The 16,327-nt window shown below is 34.1% G+C and overlaps 1 protein-coding gene across 1 annotated transcript in view; it reads right to left on the reverse strand.

Annotated features, from left to right (window-relative positions):
- ADGB (androglobin) overlaps positions 1 to 16,327 on the reverse strand; it is a 146,875-nt gene that overhangs the window by 88,369 nt on the left and 42,179 nt on the right. Inside the window, exons 8-10 of the mRNA XM_064486604.1 lie at positions 8,233 to 8,471; positions 4,058 to 4,198; positions 1,715 to 1,809 (exon numbers count right to left, since the gene is read on the reverse strand). Of these exons, the coding sequence (XP_064342674.1) occupies positions 1,715 to 1,809; positions 4,058 to 4,198; positions 8,233 to 8,471 (475 nt within the window). The remainder of the gene's footprint in view (positions 1 to 1,714; positions 1,810 to 4,057; positions 4,199 to 8,232; positions 8,472 to 16,327) is intronic.

Here is a 16,327-nt window from a genome sequence, read left to right on the forward strand (position 1 = left end):
TAGAAAAAAGGATTATTTTGTGCTGCCTTCTCTGTATAATGGAGATGTAAATCCCATCTTTCTATTTTACAGTCTTAAGAAGTATTTAAGTATTTCTGGTACATGGGTCTATGACACTCCACAAAGCATGGCTCATATTCTTTTGTAATCTACGGTGTTAGATGTTTAATCTCTCTGAAATATCTAAGACAGCACCTAGGTCAATGCCATATAAGGAGATTTAAAAAAAAAAGAAGAAGAAAAGAAAAATTCAGGGCTAACATAGCCAGCTCAAGTCTTAACAAAGGACTCAAGTTTTTGGGAGGCCTGGGAAGCACACTTGGGTTAAACCATGGCTGAAGTTAAATAACTTCGAATTAAAAACAGAAATTGCCACATTGCCTGCATTCATTCTGGCACATTATGTCCTATTGTCTTGACAATATTACCCTTGTTATATTGCAGACTTTTGCAGGAAGGAATGGTTTCTATATAAAAAGGAAGAAGGAGGAGGAGGAGAAGGAAAAGGAAGAGGAAGGAAGGAAAGGAAGAAGTAATGATAACATTACGTCCCTGGGGCAAATCATCCAGAAGAGAAATCTAATGCCCATAGTAAAGTGCAATAATCATGCAACTGGTGTATTTACCTTTCAACCTAATTTCTATTGAATTTTAATATTCAGTTGTTTCAAACTAACTAAGTGAACATTAATATATATAATGTGTGTGTGTGTGTGTGTGTGTACAATTATATCACTGTCTTCTTATGCTTTAATATAAGGGTTTCAGAATACATGGAATTCTAACAATAAAGTGCTGGATGTCTGAAAGTCCCCTAAAGGGTCAGAAATCATACAAATATAACAGGGTATTTGTCTAAGTAGATTGAAGAGCAACCTGATGGGTTTTTCACCTTTTAAAAAGGGAGGAGAAAAATGATTTTAATGTCCTAGAACCAAAATAACTTAAAAAATTATGGCAAACCCATGCAACTATTAAATATTATGTTGTCAAATATTTAATATCACGGAAAAATGTTAATGATACAGTGTCAAGTGAAAAAGATGATTTCCAAATAGAAAGTAAAATAGAATTCCCCCGTGTGAAAATTTATACACATAGAAAATATGCAGAGAAGTAAAAAAAAAAAGCAAATTATACATGCCAAGATGTTAATAGTGCCTATGTCTAGGTATTTATACTATGAATATTTTAATTTCATTCCCTTTGTCCATATTTGCTAAATTTTCTATAAGTTGTTAGATTTATAAGAAAAAAAGCCATTAACATTCTTGTATGTATCATTTTGAAATGCAAGGAACTCATAGCAGTGGTTTACCAGCCTTGGATGTGAATTAATTTGAACAATCTTAGTTTAAGAAAATATGTATGACTTAACTATAGAAAGGAGATTATTTAGGAATAATTTACACAATTCTCAATATATGATTTGATGCCTTTTCTTCTGTTTATAATGGAAGGAACTGATAAAAACATATAAGATTATATCCTTTTTTCTTTTAGATAATACTGTTGCAATCACCTAAGAAAACTTTGGATGCTCCAGGTCCTTTGGCTCAAGTGCTTAATAATAAAGATAACAAGATTGAAATTCAGGAATGGAAGTTTAATTAAATTCTTGTGGACTTTATACTACAGCAAGTAATCACACACACACACACACACACACACACACACACATATTATACTGCGTTCCCTGGCCTTGAGTGCTTACCATCTTCTTTAATAAAAAAATCTTCCTTTCAAACAAATAAAGAGGTGTAAAGGTAGCATATACAACCATCTGAGGGGACGGCATTGCTGAAGAACCTGTAAAACCAAGCATACATTGTGTCGTGGAAATTCTAGCCAAAATGGATCTGTCAGTAGGTCATGGTAGACTGTTCAAATTCCTTAATGAACTTATCTTTGCCAGTGAAAAATAGGTAGATAACTCTACATGCACTTAATAAAAGTTAAATCTCAAATGTGCTTCTATTTTACAGAATATCTCATTAGTTTCACCTTTATAACAGTACTACATAATTCCTTAAAAAATTATTTTACTTCTCTGTAAAAAAGTTATTACAGAAAATTACTCTAGCTATCAGTCAGTGTAACTTAGCACGGTCCACAAACAATTATGTTTAAAAAAGAACAACTTTAAAATTGAGTCACTTCTTATTTTTTATAGATAGAATCTTTATTCTGAATTTAAAGAAGTCCAGGAGTTTCTATGACATTTCAAATAGAAAGAAAACATAAATAAATTAATCCTTCCATGAAGAAGGAAGCCTAAGAAGGTAACTTGGTTTGGAATGTTTAATGCTTGTAGAATTTGCCTCTGAACATCACTCCTTTATTCATGTGTTCCTTAACATCCCTGAAACTACTACATTTGATTCATGATACTTTTGTTCTTTAAGGATTTTGGACAAAATAAGAGAATGTATTTACCTCTACTGTTTTTGTTTTTAATTAAAACATTTTGTTTTATTCTTTTAGTAAATTCAAGCATTTGCATTTAACTGCATTAGATAATATGTTTATTGAAGAGTAATACATTTAGAGCCACAAAATATGAATTAGATATGAGCCCTGGGTCACTAAGGCATAAAATACGCCAAACTTATAAAAACATCTCTTTACATTTAAAAAGTAAACTTTGAATATGTAGGGGAGCAAAACTTTGTCACCCTAAAATGTGTCTCTTCTGCATGAAGATTATTAGATGGATTATTCTTAAGAAACAGAAGACTCAGGACTTCTTTTTACCTCCCCTTTAACTGCCTAAAACAATTTAGATAAAAGACCTGGTCCAGGAAGAGCACCATCACCAGAGATCCCTGTATAGAATATGGGTTGGTGTGGTAGGGGGACCTGTACATACATACAAGGGAATATTACTCAGCTACAAAAAGAATGAAAGAATGCCATTTGCAGCAACATAGATGGACCTAGAGATTATCATATTGAGTGAAGTTAAGTGAGACAGAGAAAGACAAATATCATATGATATTGCTTATTTGTGGAATCTAAAAAAACCCCACAAATTCTATTTACAAACCACAAACAGACTCATGGACATAGAAAACAAATTATGGTTACCAAAGGGGAAAGGGCAGGGAGAGATAAATTAGGGGTTGGGGATTAACAGACACACATTACTATATATAAAATAGATAAACAAGGACCTACTATATAGCACAGAGAACTATATTCATTTCTTGTTATAACAAATAATGAAAAAAGAATCTGAAAAGAAAAAATATATATGTATACACGTGTATAACAAAAGCGCTTTGCGGTATACCTGAAACTAGCATTGTTAACCTACTACACTCCAATAAAATTTTTTAAAAAATAAAATAAAAATTAGAGCGACTAGTATTTGTATTTTCTCTTCCCAACTACCAGATATATTTCTCTAAGAATACAGAGCCATAATTATTAAAATGTTCTTACAAAAAAAAATAGCAAGGCATTAAGAACAAAGACAAATGGAAAAAAAAGAAACTAGATAAAGCATAGTTCTGGAGGTAAATGGACATGTTCTCACGCAAAGGAGAATGAGCTGAGAATTAATTAATTAATCAATCAAGATAGATGACCCAATGTTAGGACTATAAAGTTTTAAAAGAAGATTTTATATATATATATATATAAATTTGTATATATATATATATACACACACACACACCTTTATAAATATAAAGTATTTATTCCAGGAGGACATATACTAACATATAGTAATACGTAATTTTACATTTATATATTTTATGATATATAAAATGTTATATATACTATTCTAATATATAGTATGCTTTTTATTAGTATATATCCTCCTTGATGTAAACACTCCTCCTGTGACCACTGTACCATTAGAATTTGGATAACGTTGGCTTCTGTCTCATATGTTGGATCTTGCTCTATTGTTCCTAATCATCTGAGGGCCTAAAAATTACTGAACAAGCTTGTTTAGATACATCTAAACAGGAAAAGACATCTCTATGCTCCAGCGTTTTCCAACAGTTTAGGAAACAGGTAAAAGAGTTATTCTAGGAGACGGAGAGCTTACAATCTAACAGAGACTGTAGAGAGTACTGTACATCTGATGAAGGTCTCGAACCATGAAGTGACCATTTGAATTTTTCCTTTTCTCTTTCCTTCTCTCCATCTCTACTCCTCTTCTTCCCAGGGTCTCTTGCATCGGCTTTCTCTAACACATTAAAAATATAATAAATCTTTTAACTATAAAACCTCAATCTATGTTGCTTATTTAGTCATTGCGTTGAAAAGAAAACCAAAACAATAGTTTTATTTAAGTTATTTAAGTATAAAATAGCCACAAATTTCCCCAAACACTACTCACTTCTAATTCAAAATAAAGCGAAAATTTTGAAAATTGAGATGCATTGTGAAAGACGAAGCACAGTAAATAATGCTGTAGCATTATTTTTTATTGACTATAATAATTTTATCTTAAATGTAGATAATCAGTTAAATATAATTTATTTACATAAAATTATGGTGTCAGGCTAATTTTCTCATTTTAAAAACGAAAAACAAAGAACAGTGAAGAATGTGCTTAAAGTTTAGTCCTAAATGTGGAGCCTCTCAGATATCCTTTATTTGGGGCCTCCATCTCAAGAAATACACCTTTCTGCCCCAGAATATTTTCTGGTGGAGTCTGGTCAGCAACCAATATCCACAAATCAACATCTTATTGCCAACGTGATGTGTGTAGTAAAACTCGGTACCCAGAATCATCCACCATTTGAATTTCCATTCATATGTGCATTTCTATAAAGCATGTTCTCTTTCAACTTTAAAAAATACCCCCTAATTTTTAAATTTTCTAATAAATACCTTCCAATTCTAAAACAGAAATTTCAAATTTCTGCCATTCATCTTTTCATTATTTGCTAAATTTGTAATCACCATTGATCAGGTTGCTTGTTTGTAAAAAATTTGCACAAACCGAAACTATAACGTTAACAACTTATATTGTTCCTTAGCCTCTAAAGTAAATTTGTCTCATATCTTAGCTTTTATAGTAGATTTTACATTGGTGTTAGATACAAAAGCAATGATAACTGTTAAGTGTAGGATTACACATTTCACTGGGAAGCTTGAGTATAAAAAATAGATCATCAGAATTCTGTGTTTTCTCTATAAATATTTGACTTAAAATTAATCATAGGTAATAATATATGACTTCATGTATGATTTTAAAATAGGATTTTTAAAGCCTTCAAATGACTGTTTAGAACTCATAACTTAAAATAATATAATGAAAATTGTAAATAGAAAAAACACTATTTCACGTAGAAATTTGGATAGTATGCAAAAATGTTAACCAAAATATGTTTTCACCAATACCCTGAATAAATTTTTTGCTCCTCCATCATTTCATTTCAGCCATCTGGCCAACCCCTCTGAACAGAATTAGCAGCTGAGCACTACTGGCTCTAATCTTCCCCTTTTCTCCAAACTTCTGTCACATCTATTTTAAATAACCGCCAGAACCTTCAACTCTACCTCCACCTCACTCTTAGCTCATAGATGGGCTGCCTATAAATAGAAAGAATAGAAGCCTTTTGTCAGAAACCCTCAGCTTCTCCCTAGCAAACCAATCTACCCACTGACATCTGCATCTATTCTCTCCCATGCCCCGTGTGTACCTGTTAGAATGAAGGAGACATTGCTCTCCTGAATTGGTCCAATCCCCTTCACCTGGGCTCTCTGGAAACCTATACCACGGCTGTCACTTCAGCTGCATTTTCCCAATCACCACTTTGAAATACTTGATTCTTCTTCATTAGATTAAAATTTATATATCCTTCAGGGGTCCCACATATTCCCTGTCAGCTTCCACGCTGAAGTCCTCCTGTTCTTCACAGACACAATTCTAACAGGGTTGTTTACACATTATTTCGCTTCCCACTTATTTCTTAACCTCTCCACTGTGTCTTCCACTCCCGTTATGTATCAGTGCCCAATGATCTCCATGTCACAAAATGCAACAGAGAAATTTGAATTCTATTTGACACAGACAATCTCTCTGATTCTTGAAACACTCTTTTCCTTTGAATTCAATAGCAACGCGCCCTGCTAGTCTTCTTCCAGTTTCTCTGGTCAGCCCTTAAACTTTTTTTCCAGCTCATTATTTTGTACCTAGTTCTCAGATGTTTAGCTTATTTAAAGCTCAGTCTCAAGCTTCCTAATCTGCTCACTCTATGTCATCTCCTTGGGAATGTCATTCATGGTTTAATTTAGCATGCACTTGTCAGTGATTCCCAAGTGCATAGCACCAGCCTGGAAATCTTGACTTGAAAAGTACACTTCGTTCCTTGAAGGCACCTCAAGTTCAATATGTTCTAAATCATTTTGTAATCTCTCCTCATAAAGCCATTCTTCTTTTAGCGTTACCCATCCCAGTCAAAGGTACTGCCATCTATCCAGTCTTGCAAGTCAGAATTCTACAAGTTATCTTTGCCACATCCTGTCATTTTTAAACTTTTTAAATATCTCTCATTTACTTTGTCTGTTGCTCCACCCCGTTCCAAGCTATTATTGTTTCTAAAATGAGCTGATGCAATAGTCTCCAAATTGTTTTTTCTGTATCTACTCATGTCAATGGCCTTCCACCCCAACTGGCACCCCACATTATCTTTTTCTCAGAGAATCAGAATATCCTTTCGAAAATGTGAAATAGAGCATGACTCAATTGTAAACTCTCCATTAACTGTCAATTGCTCTTTGTTAAAGATCGATAATCTTAACATGACACAGAAGATTTGTACGATCACTCCCCTACCTACTTCTCCAGGCTCTTCTTAAGCACTTTATTCCTCACATCCTTTCTTCCAGCTAAATGCATCTTCTACCAGGTCTTCCAAATCCCTGACATTCCTCCTACTGCCTCATAACAATTATATCTGCTCTCTCCTCTGCCTAGAATGCTCTTCCCTCTACAGTCCCTCATCTTCCTCTAGATTTCGCTCTCATTTTTGCAAATACAGCTCAAAATTCCTTAGAGAATTCTTTTCTGATGCCCCAGACTCAGCCCCGCTTATGAACTACAGTTTTCTGTATTCCTTTCAAGACTCCTGTGTTACTACGTATTTATGATTTTTAGAGTTAATGTTAGTCTCTCTCACTAGACCATAGCTCTAGGAAGTGAGTTCCACACCTGATTTTGTTCATCGAGCTATCACTAATTCCTGGAACACTTACTGGGGTTCTGCTCAGCAAGTAGTGTATTTGAATGGATGGATGAATGGATGGACAAATGGATGGATGGACAGATAAAGAAGTTAATTTGTGATACATGAGAAAGGGCTTCTAGGTTCAAATTAATTTAGAATACACTGGGTAAAAGAAATTTAATCTGGATTTTTTTTTTTTTTTTGCTTTCTTTTATAAACTAACACATGTCAGGTCATTTTAAGAGGGGCGTATGATAGGCAGATATCACCACACACTTGATGTTTTGATGTATCTTTGAAGAACATTTACAGTAATTACTTCAGGGCAGTATATAGTTGGAAAAGCTGGTAAGTAAGATCTTGATAAGGACAAAAGATGAATATCTTATAAAACATAAATATTTCAAAGATCATTATAGACGCTATCAAGGTGTACAAAAAGTGGAGTACTTTCTAGTATATTTAACTCTAGCATATAGGCATTATTGTTCATATGCACAGATACATGAGATATTTTGGAAACCATAAATACATAATTATTCAATATATTTCTCACTTTAAGAAGAGAAATGCTCCTACACTTTGTAAAATAACGTAAAAGTTTTTTCCAGATTTTAACTTCCACCTTACAATAAACCATCTGCAAATCATAATCTAATCTATGTCCATTTCACAATTTCTGAAAAGAAAAACAGGACAACTTTTCTCCTTTGCTATTTTGGTTCATTCCACTATACTTATAACATATAAGAAAAATGCGTTTAAAGGAAATTGCAAACGTAATGTCTGTTTCTATATTAATACTACATTAATTTAGTATCATCAAAATATATAATTGCCTTTGATTTTTAAAGAAAGCAACATATAGAACAGTAATTAGTAAACACCACTGAAATATCCTGAAAAGAAAGGACCTTAATTACATGACTGTTTGCACAAAACTTAATAAATGATAATAAAGAATCATTAAATTCAGCAATGACTGTAAAGCATTTATAAACAATACCTATGTTGAATAACACTGTGATATAGAATGTCTTACCCTTTAAAACTCTGTCACTTTTCTCAGATAATTTTAGTGTTGTTGTTGAACCTTCAGGTTTGAATTCCTTGCCATCTTTGCCATCTTTCACTTCTTTCCCATCCTTCACATCTTTCCCTTGTTCTTTTAATTTGGCATCGATCTCTGTTATTTTGTTTTCAGAGCTGGACTCATCTGACAGCTTAAACTCAGGCAATATTTCTTTCAAGAGCTCCCAAACTTTGTCCATATATCCTGGGCTTAGGTTAAAAAACAACATTAATTTCCAAATTAAGTTTTTTACTCCACATCAAGAAATTACTAACAGAAAAAAATCAACTGTCTATTTCACAAGACAAATTTCAATAGTTATTTCATATTTTGGTTAAAAACACCATACGTACTCATGAATTCAACAAGCTTTGTTTGAGTGCCTACTCTGCACTGGGCTTTGCTGATGCAAAGACATCAAACACAGAGTTCCAGTTGAAGGTGACTATGTAAGAGGATTCTGAACTCACCTCTTCCTATGGACACACCAAATCTACAGCTAAATACAGAACAATTTCCTCTGAAGATAATAATAATAAAAAAAACCTAGCTGAGAAATTCTTACATATTTGGCAAACAAGAAAAAAAAAACCCATATTTAAATGGGTAGAAGAGGCTGAGACACAGTTTTGCTATCAATCCCCTTCAGTGTGGGAACCCACAATTTGGGGGGACCTCATAACTGTGAGCTTTTCCCTGAGGAGTGAAGCATTTGAACCCCACATCTGGCACCCAACTTTTAAGACCTGAAGCTCAGAGACAGAATCCCAAAATAGCTAGTTTTGAAAGCCAGCAGGACTTGCATCTATGGGACCCACAAGGCTGCAGTGAGCTCAGAAACAATTCTTAAAGGACTCTTATGGATTCACCCAGCACAGAGGCATCCGACTGAAAAGCACCCAGACCTTCTGTGCAAGAGGCTAATTTGCTTATCAAAGTGTCAGCCTGAGGAGCAGGTTGCTAATTAAACATTTATAAGGGCTGACTGTAACCCTACCCAGAGATCTCAGGACAGGGGTGCTATCTTGGCTCTCTCCTGCTACTGTGCCCTGGAGCACTGGCATCTCTCAGAGAGGAGCTTGTACACACATCAGGTGCCCCAGTTTTTTCATCTTGTGCCCTGATTCTTGTGGCTGCTGCCAGAGGACATCTCTTAAATACTTGGCATTGGTGGTCAGTGGGGCTTGCCTTCAAGGGTCATGTGAGACTATTACAAATGGAGAAATAGTTGTTAACCAGTTACACCCTTCCCTAGCAGGGCACAGGACAGAGACAGCAGACTGAAATGTAACCCCAGCCGTTCTATAGGAAAGGCAGATTAGCTTATCTCCATAGCTGTGGCCTGAGGGGTAGACTTCTAATTAAACCCACATCTAGATGTCAACTACAATCTTCTCCAGAGTCTGGGGAGGTTGGTAGGTGCCATATTCATGCTCCTCCATTGGTGTCTCAGAGAGAGGAGCTTATGTACGGTCTGAAGCCCTGGCTTTTGTGTCTGCCACTGAGAGGACATATCCCTTGATAGCATGAGTCTGGTGAGCAGCTAGGCTTGAGTTCACAGACTGAAAGGAACAGTAGCAAAGAAAGATGCAGTTTTTAACTGGCTATCACCCCAGGACTCAGCACAGAAGGAGCAGACAGACACTCCCATCTCACAGTCTTCCAATGAAAAAGGCATATGTGTGTACTTTAAAAGTTACTGCCTGATAATCTTGGTTCTAATCAGACTGAATCTAGATGCTGACTGAAAACCTTCCCTTTGACAGACTGACGGGTCTTGGCACATCCTTAAGTACTGTGAGCCACTGAAGTAAAGTAGGCAGTTTATGTACAATCACATAGGTTTGAGAGACTAAGAGATAGGGCAGATTGAATAGGTTTTAACTTCTACATGAGGACACTCCCTGAAGACTACAAGAGATAGATATTTTATCTAAAGCATAAAAAGATAGTTAAGGAAAATGAAAAAACCAGAGGGATATGTTCCAAACAAAAGAACAAGATAAAACCTCAGAAAAAGATCTTAATGAAATAGAGATAAGTGATTTATCTGATAAAGAGTTCAAAACAATGGTTATAAAGCGGCTCACTGAGCTCAGGAAAAAAATGGATAAACAAAACTAGTATTTCAATAGATAGGAAGTATAAGAAAGTACCAAATAGAAGTCAAAGAGCTGAAGAACACAATAACTGAACTGAAAAATACATTAGAGGGTTTTAACATCAGACTAGATAAACTGGAAGACAGGATCAATGAACTTGAAGACAAGGTCATGGAACTCACCCAATCAGAGCAGTAAAAATTTTAAAAATAATTTTAAAAGGTGAAGATAGCTTAAGCAACTTATGGAACAACAAACAAACATTGATTGTAGGGGTCCTGGAAGAAGAAGAGCGAGAAAGGGACAGAAATCTTATCTGAAGAAATAATGCCTGAAAAATTCCTTAACCTGGGAAAGGAAACAGATATTCAGGATGCCCAGAGAATTCTGATTTAGATAAACTCAGATAGACGCACACCAAGTCACATTATAATTAGAGTGTCAAAAGTTAAGGAGGGAATCTTCAAAGCAGTAAGTGAAAAAAAAAATTGTCATGGACAAGGGAACCTCCATAAAACTATGAGATTATTCAGCAGAAAGTTTGCAGACTAGAGGGGAGTAGCATAATATACTAAACGGGCTGAAAGAAAAAACTGCCAACCAAGAATATTCTACTCCAAATTTGTCATTCAGAACTGAAAGAGAAATAGAGAGTTTTCCAGACAAGCAAAAGCTAAAGGAGTTTATCACCACTAGATCAGCTTTATGAGAAATGTTGAAGGGATTTCTTCAAATTGAAACCAAAGAGCACTAATTAGTAATAGAAAACATAAGTAAATATGAATCTCACTGATAAAGATTAATATATAGTAAAATTCAGAAAAATATAATGTAAAGATGGTGAGTTAATCACTTATAAAGCTAGTATGAAGGATGAAGGACAAAGTAAAAATAACTATAATTACAGTAATTTGTTAAGGGATATGCAAGATAAAAAGTTGTAAATTGTGATAACAAAAGCATCCAATGTGAATGAAGGGAGTAACAATGCAGAGCTTTAGAATGTGTTCAAACTTAATTTGTTATCAACTTAAAATAGACTAATAAATAAAAGTTGTTTAATATAAGACTCATGGTAACCACAAAGCAGAAACTGATAGTAGATACACAAAAGATAAAAAGAAAGGAATCTAAACATCTCACTACAGAGCATCATGAAATTACAAAGGAAGACAACAAAAGAAAACAGGATCAAACAAAATAAAGAAAAACCAGAAAACTAACAGTGGCAATAAGTCAGTCCAATGAATAATTATCTTAAATGTAAATGGATTAAGTTCTCCAATCAAGAGACATAGTGGGATAAATGGATTAAAAAAAAAATCCACCTACATGCTGCCTACAAGAGACTCATGTCAGATGTAATTCAAACAGACTAAAAATAAAGGGATGGAAAAAGATACTTCATGCAAATGAAAACCAACAAATATGGGGTAGCTATACTTACATCAGACAAAAAAGTCTTTAAGAAGTCTCTACTAAGAGACAAAGAAGGCAATTATAAAATGATAAAGGAATCAATCCAACAAGAGCATATAACATCTGTAAGTATTAATGCACCCAACACGTGAGCACCTAAGTATATAAAGCAAATATTAACAGACACACCTGGAGAAATAGAAAGCAATACAATAGCAGTAGGAGACTTTAATATCCCACTTTCCTCAATGAATAGATCATCCAGACAGAAAATCAATAAGGAAACATTGGCCTTGAATGGCATATTAAACAGGATTGACTTGGACACAAACAGAACATTCCATCCAAAAGCAACAGAATACACATTTTTTCTCAAATGCAGGTGGAACATCCTCCAGGATAAACATATATCAAGTTACAAAACAAGTCTTAATGAATTCAAGAATGAAATTTTATCAAGCATCTTTTCTAACCACAATTGTATGTAACTAGAAATTAAATACAAAAGGAAAACTGGGAAATTCACAGCTATGTGGATATTAAACAACATGTTACTGATCAACCAATACCTTGAAACAAATAAAAATGGAAGTACAACATAACAAATATACAATAAATACAACAAAACAAATACACCAAAACAAAAGCAGTTCTAAGTGAGAAATAGTCCTGAGAGAGAAGTACATAGCAATAAGTACCTACATCAAGAAATAAGGAAGATTTCAAATAAACTACCTAACTTTACACCTTAAGGAACTAGAAAAAGAAGAACAAGGGAAGCCTAAAGTTAGTAGAAGGAAAGAAATGATGATCACAGTGGAAATAAATGAGAGACTACAAAGACAATAGAAAAGATCAAAGAAACTAAGAGCTGATTTTTTGGGAAAAGAAATGAAACTGACAAGCCTTAACTAGAGTCACTAACAAAGAAAAAAGGGAGAAGATTCCAGTGAATAAAATCAGAAATGAAACAGACACATTGCAATTAATACCACAGAAATGCAAAGGATCATGAGAGATTACTGTAAACAAGTGTACAACAACAAATTGTATAACCTAGAAGAAATGGATCAATTTCTAGAAACAGACAACTTACCAAGACAAAGAAAGAGAAAATCTGAGCAGACTGATTACTAGTAAGGACCAAATCAGGAATCAAAAACCCCCCAACAATGAAAAGTCCAGAGCCAGATAGCTTCACTGGTGAATTCTACCAATGTTTAAAAAAGAATTAATACCAATACTTCTCAAAATCATCCAAAAATTAGGAGAGGGGAACACTTTTAAACTCATTTTACAAGGCCAGTATTACCCTGATACTGAAACCAGACAAGGACACCACAACAAAAGAAAACTACAGACCAAAATTCCTAATGAACACAGATGCAAAAAATTCACGACAAAATATTAGCAAACAAAATTTAACGTATACTAAATATATTAATATATACATATTTTAATATATTAAAAGTATCATACACTATGATCAAGTGGGATTTATTCCAGGGGTTTAAGAATGATTCAATGCACAGAAATCAATCAATGTTGCTACATCACAGTAAAAGAATGAAAGATAAAATCATACGGTCATCTCAATAGATGCAAAAAAACGTTTGACAAATTCAACATGCATTAATGTTAAAAATGCCCAACAAAATGGGTTTAGAGTGAATGTGCCTCAATACAGTAAAGGATGTATATGACAAGTCCACAGCTAATATCATAGTCAATAGTGAAAAGCTGAAAGCTTTTTTCTAAGGTCAGGAACAGGACAAGAATGCTTACTATAGCCACTTTTATTCAACATAATATTTGAGGTCTAGCCAGAGCAATTAGGCAAGAAAAGGAAACCAAATCAGAAAAGAAGATGTAAAATGATCACTATTTGCAGATGGCATGATATTATATTTTGAAAAACCCAAAAACTTCACCTGCAAACTGTTAGGATAAACAAATTCAGTACAGTTGCAGAATACAAAATCAATATACAGAAATCATTTGCATTCTATGCACTAATAATGAACTATCCTAAAGAGAAATTAAGAAAACAATCTCATATACAATTGCAGGAAAAATAAACAACCCTAAAATACCTAGGAATAAACTTAACCATAACTTCACCAAACTTTTCAGTGGTGAAAAACTTACACTGAAAACTGTAAGACATTTATGAGAGATATTGAAGAAGACACAATTAAAGGAAAGATATTCCTTGCTCATGGATTGGAAGAATTAATATCATTAAAATGTCCATATTACCCAAAGCAATCTAAAGATTCAATGCAGTCTCTATCAAAATTCTAATGATATTTTTCACAGAAATAGAACAAACAATCCTAAAATTTGAATAGAACCACAAAAGATCCTGAATAGCCAAAGCAATCTTGAGAAAGAACGACACATCTGGAGGCATCACATTTCCTGATTTCAAACTACAACACAAAGCCACAGTAATCAAAATAGCATAATATTGGCATAAAAACAGATACATAGATCAATGGAACAGAATAGAGAGCCCAGAAATGAACTCATGCATATATGGTAAATTAATTTATGACAAAGGAGCCAAGAACATAATGAGGAAAAATACAGTTGCTTTAATAAATGGTGCTGAGAAAACTGGACAGCCACATGCAAAAGATTAAAACTTAACCAATATGTTACACCATACATAAACACTAACTCAAAATGTATTAAAAAGTGACCCTTGAAACCATAAAACTCCTAGAAGAAAGCAATAGGTATTAAGCTACTTGAAATCAGTCTTGGTGATAATTTTTTAGACTCTACACCAAAAGTTGATATTTAAGCTTGGTGAGATCTAAATGTCATGACATATGCAGTAAATATCTGGTGCAAGATCATTCCAGGAATAAGGAAAGAACAGCTCATGTGAAGACCCTAAGGGACGATGAGTTTGGTGCATTTGAGGAACAGAATGAAAATGTGGGTGGCCAGCTAGTGGTTGCCAAGACAGAGTTTTTATTTTTGCAGTTACTCCCACAACAGCTCTGCAACATAGGTATTTACAATCCTGATTGACATTTAAGACGTTAAGATGTTATGCAGTCACACAACTAGCAAATGATAGAATCAGGGTTAAAACAGATCTTTCTGAATCCAAAACCCATTTTTTTTGTTTGTTTGTTTTTTTCCTTCATCTACCGTATAAAAAGTATTATGCTACAAAAAAGAAATATTCAAACACCATAGGATGAAGCTATATAACTTATTGGACAGTTAGGCTTAGATATAGGGGGCGAAGTGCTCTATTTACAAATGAACTACACCAAGATCAGAGAATTTGTGGTTTAAAGAGTCATCTCTTGATTTGAAATTGTGAGACTTCTAATATCCACTCTGTGTTTCTATTATTACATGGAGTTAGAAGGTTTTTTTTTTTTCCTAATGATGAAACAGTGCTAACTGTAGGGAAATGTAAGAGGCAAAGTCAATAACTGTGAATAGAGCAACGTCTCCCTTTTGTTCTCCTGTGGGAGAGTGGGAGGGAAAGGGCTGTCTGTTGGAAATGCCACAAAACACTTCACCTTAATTGATTTTCATATGGAAAAGTTCAGCAGTGTACATAAGTTTGAAACTTGAATACTCTAATTCTCCTCGACCTCTGTGAAACCACGGCCATGCCTGGCTAAGCCCCCCAGGGGCTGTTCTGCGCACTCTAATTCTTCTTAGTAATAGAAGCATCCCACTCGTGAACATACCGTGGCTTTGATCATACTGGTCTCCTGACTTCCATGTCCCTTTCCTTCCTTCCCTTCAAATCAAACCCAGGCAACAATAAAGGCCCAGACCAAGTGGAAACTTTCTCCACGAAGCCGCACCTGACTTCTGCCTGCATCCCTGGCAGATGGTGAGTTCAAATGAAACATTTCTTGACAATCACTTATATACTGTTTCATGGTATTATTTTCATTTAAAATTATACATATATATGTACACATGAATTAACTTTGTAATTTTGTAGTACAATTGTAATTTTAAATTATATGAATAATGTGGCAGAATGTTTATAACAAAAAATCCTACAAATCATGACATAGATCAAAGATAGTGTATATCTTTTATGTTTGGTTCTATTTAGAAGAAAAATGATCAATTTGAACAGCTGAGTCAGTCTCACTTATTTTTCAGACTTTTCCCTGTTTCTGAAGGTTGACTGTTAACTTCTATATGTATTTCTAAATAATATTAGATAATCTAGTGATACTCATTAGAGGGAAAGAAACTTCCACCAGTTATGTCTCTACCATATACTAGCTACTTTTTCTGAAATGCTCATCTACTCACTTAATCTCAGAAAAATCATATATGATAAGTCATTTTACCCCATTTTAAATATGAAAAAACTAGGGCCCAAAGAAGTTATATTACTAGCAAAATTCACATAGCTTCAAATTGGAGTATAAGAATGTAAGTCCAGCTATATGGATCTGATTCTAAAGCTCAAGCTTTTCCCCCTTATATCATTTTCATAGACATTTCATAAGCAACCACAAATTCATGCAAGTTGACCATCTACAATT

This window comes from Camelus dromedarius, chromosome 6, assembly GCF_036321535.1.
Source record: "Camelus dromedarius isolate mCamDro1 chromosome 6, mCamDro1.pat, whole genome shotgun sequence".
NCBI lineage: Eukaryota > Metazoa > Chordata > Mammalia > Artiodactyla > Camelidae > Camelus > Camelus dromedarius.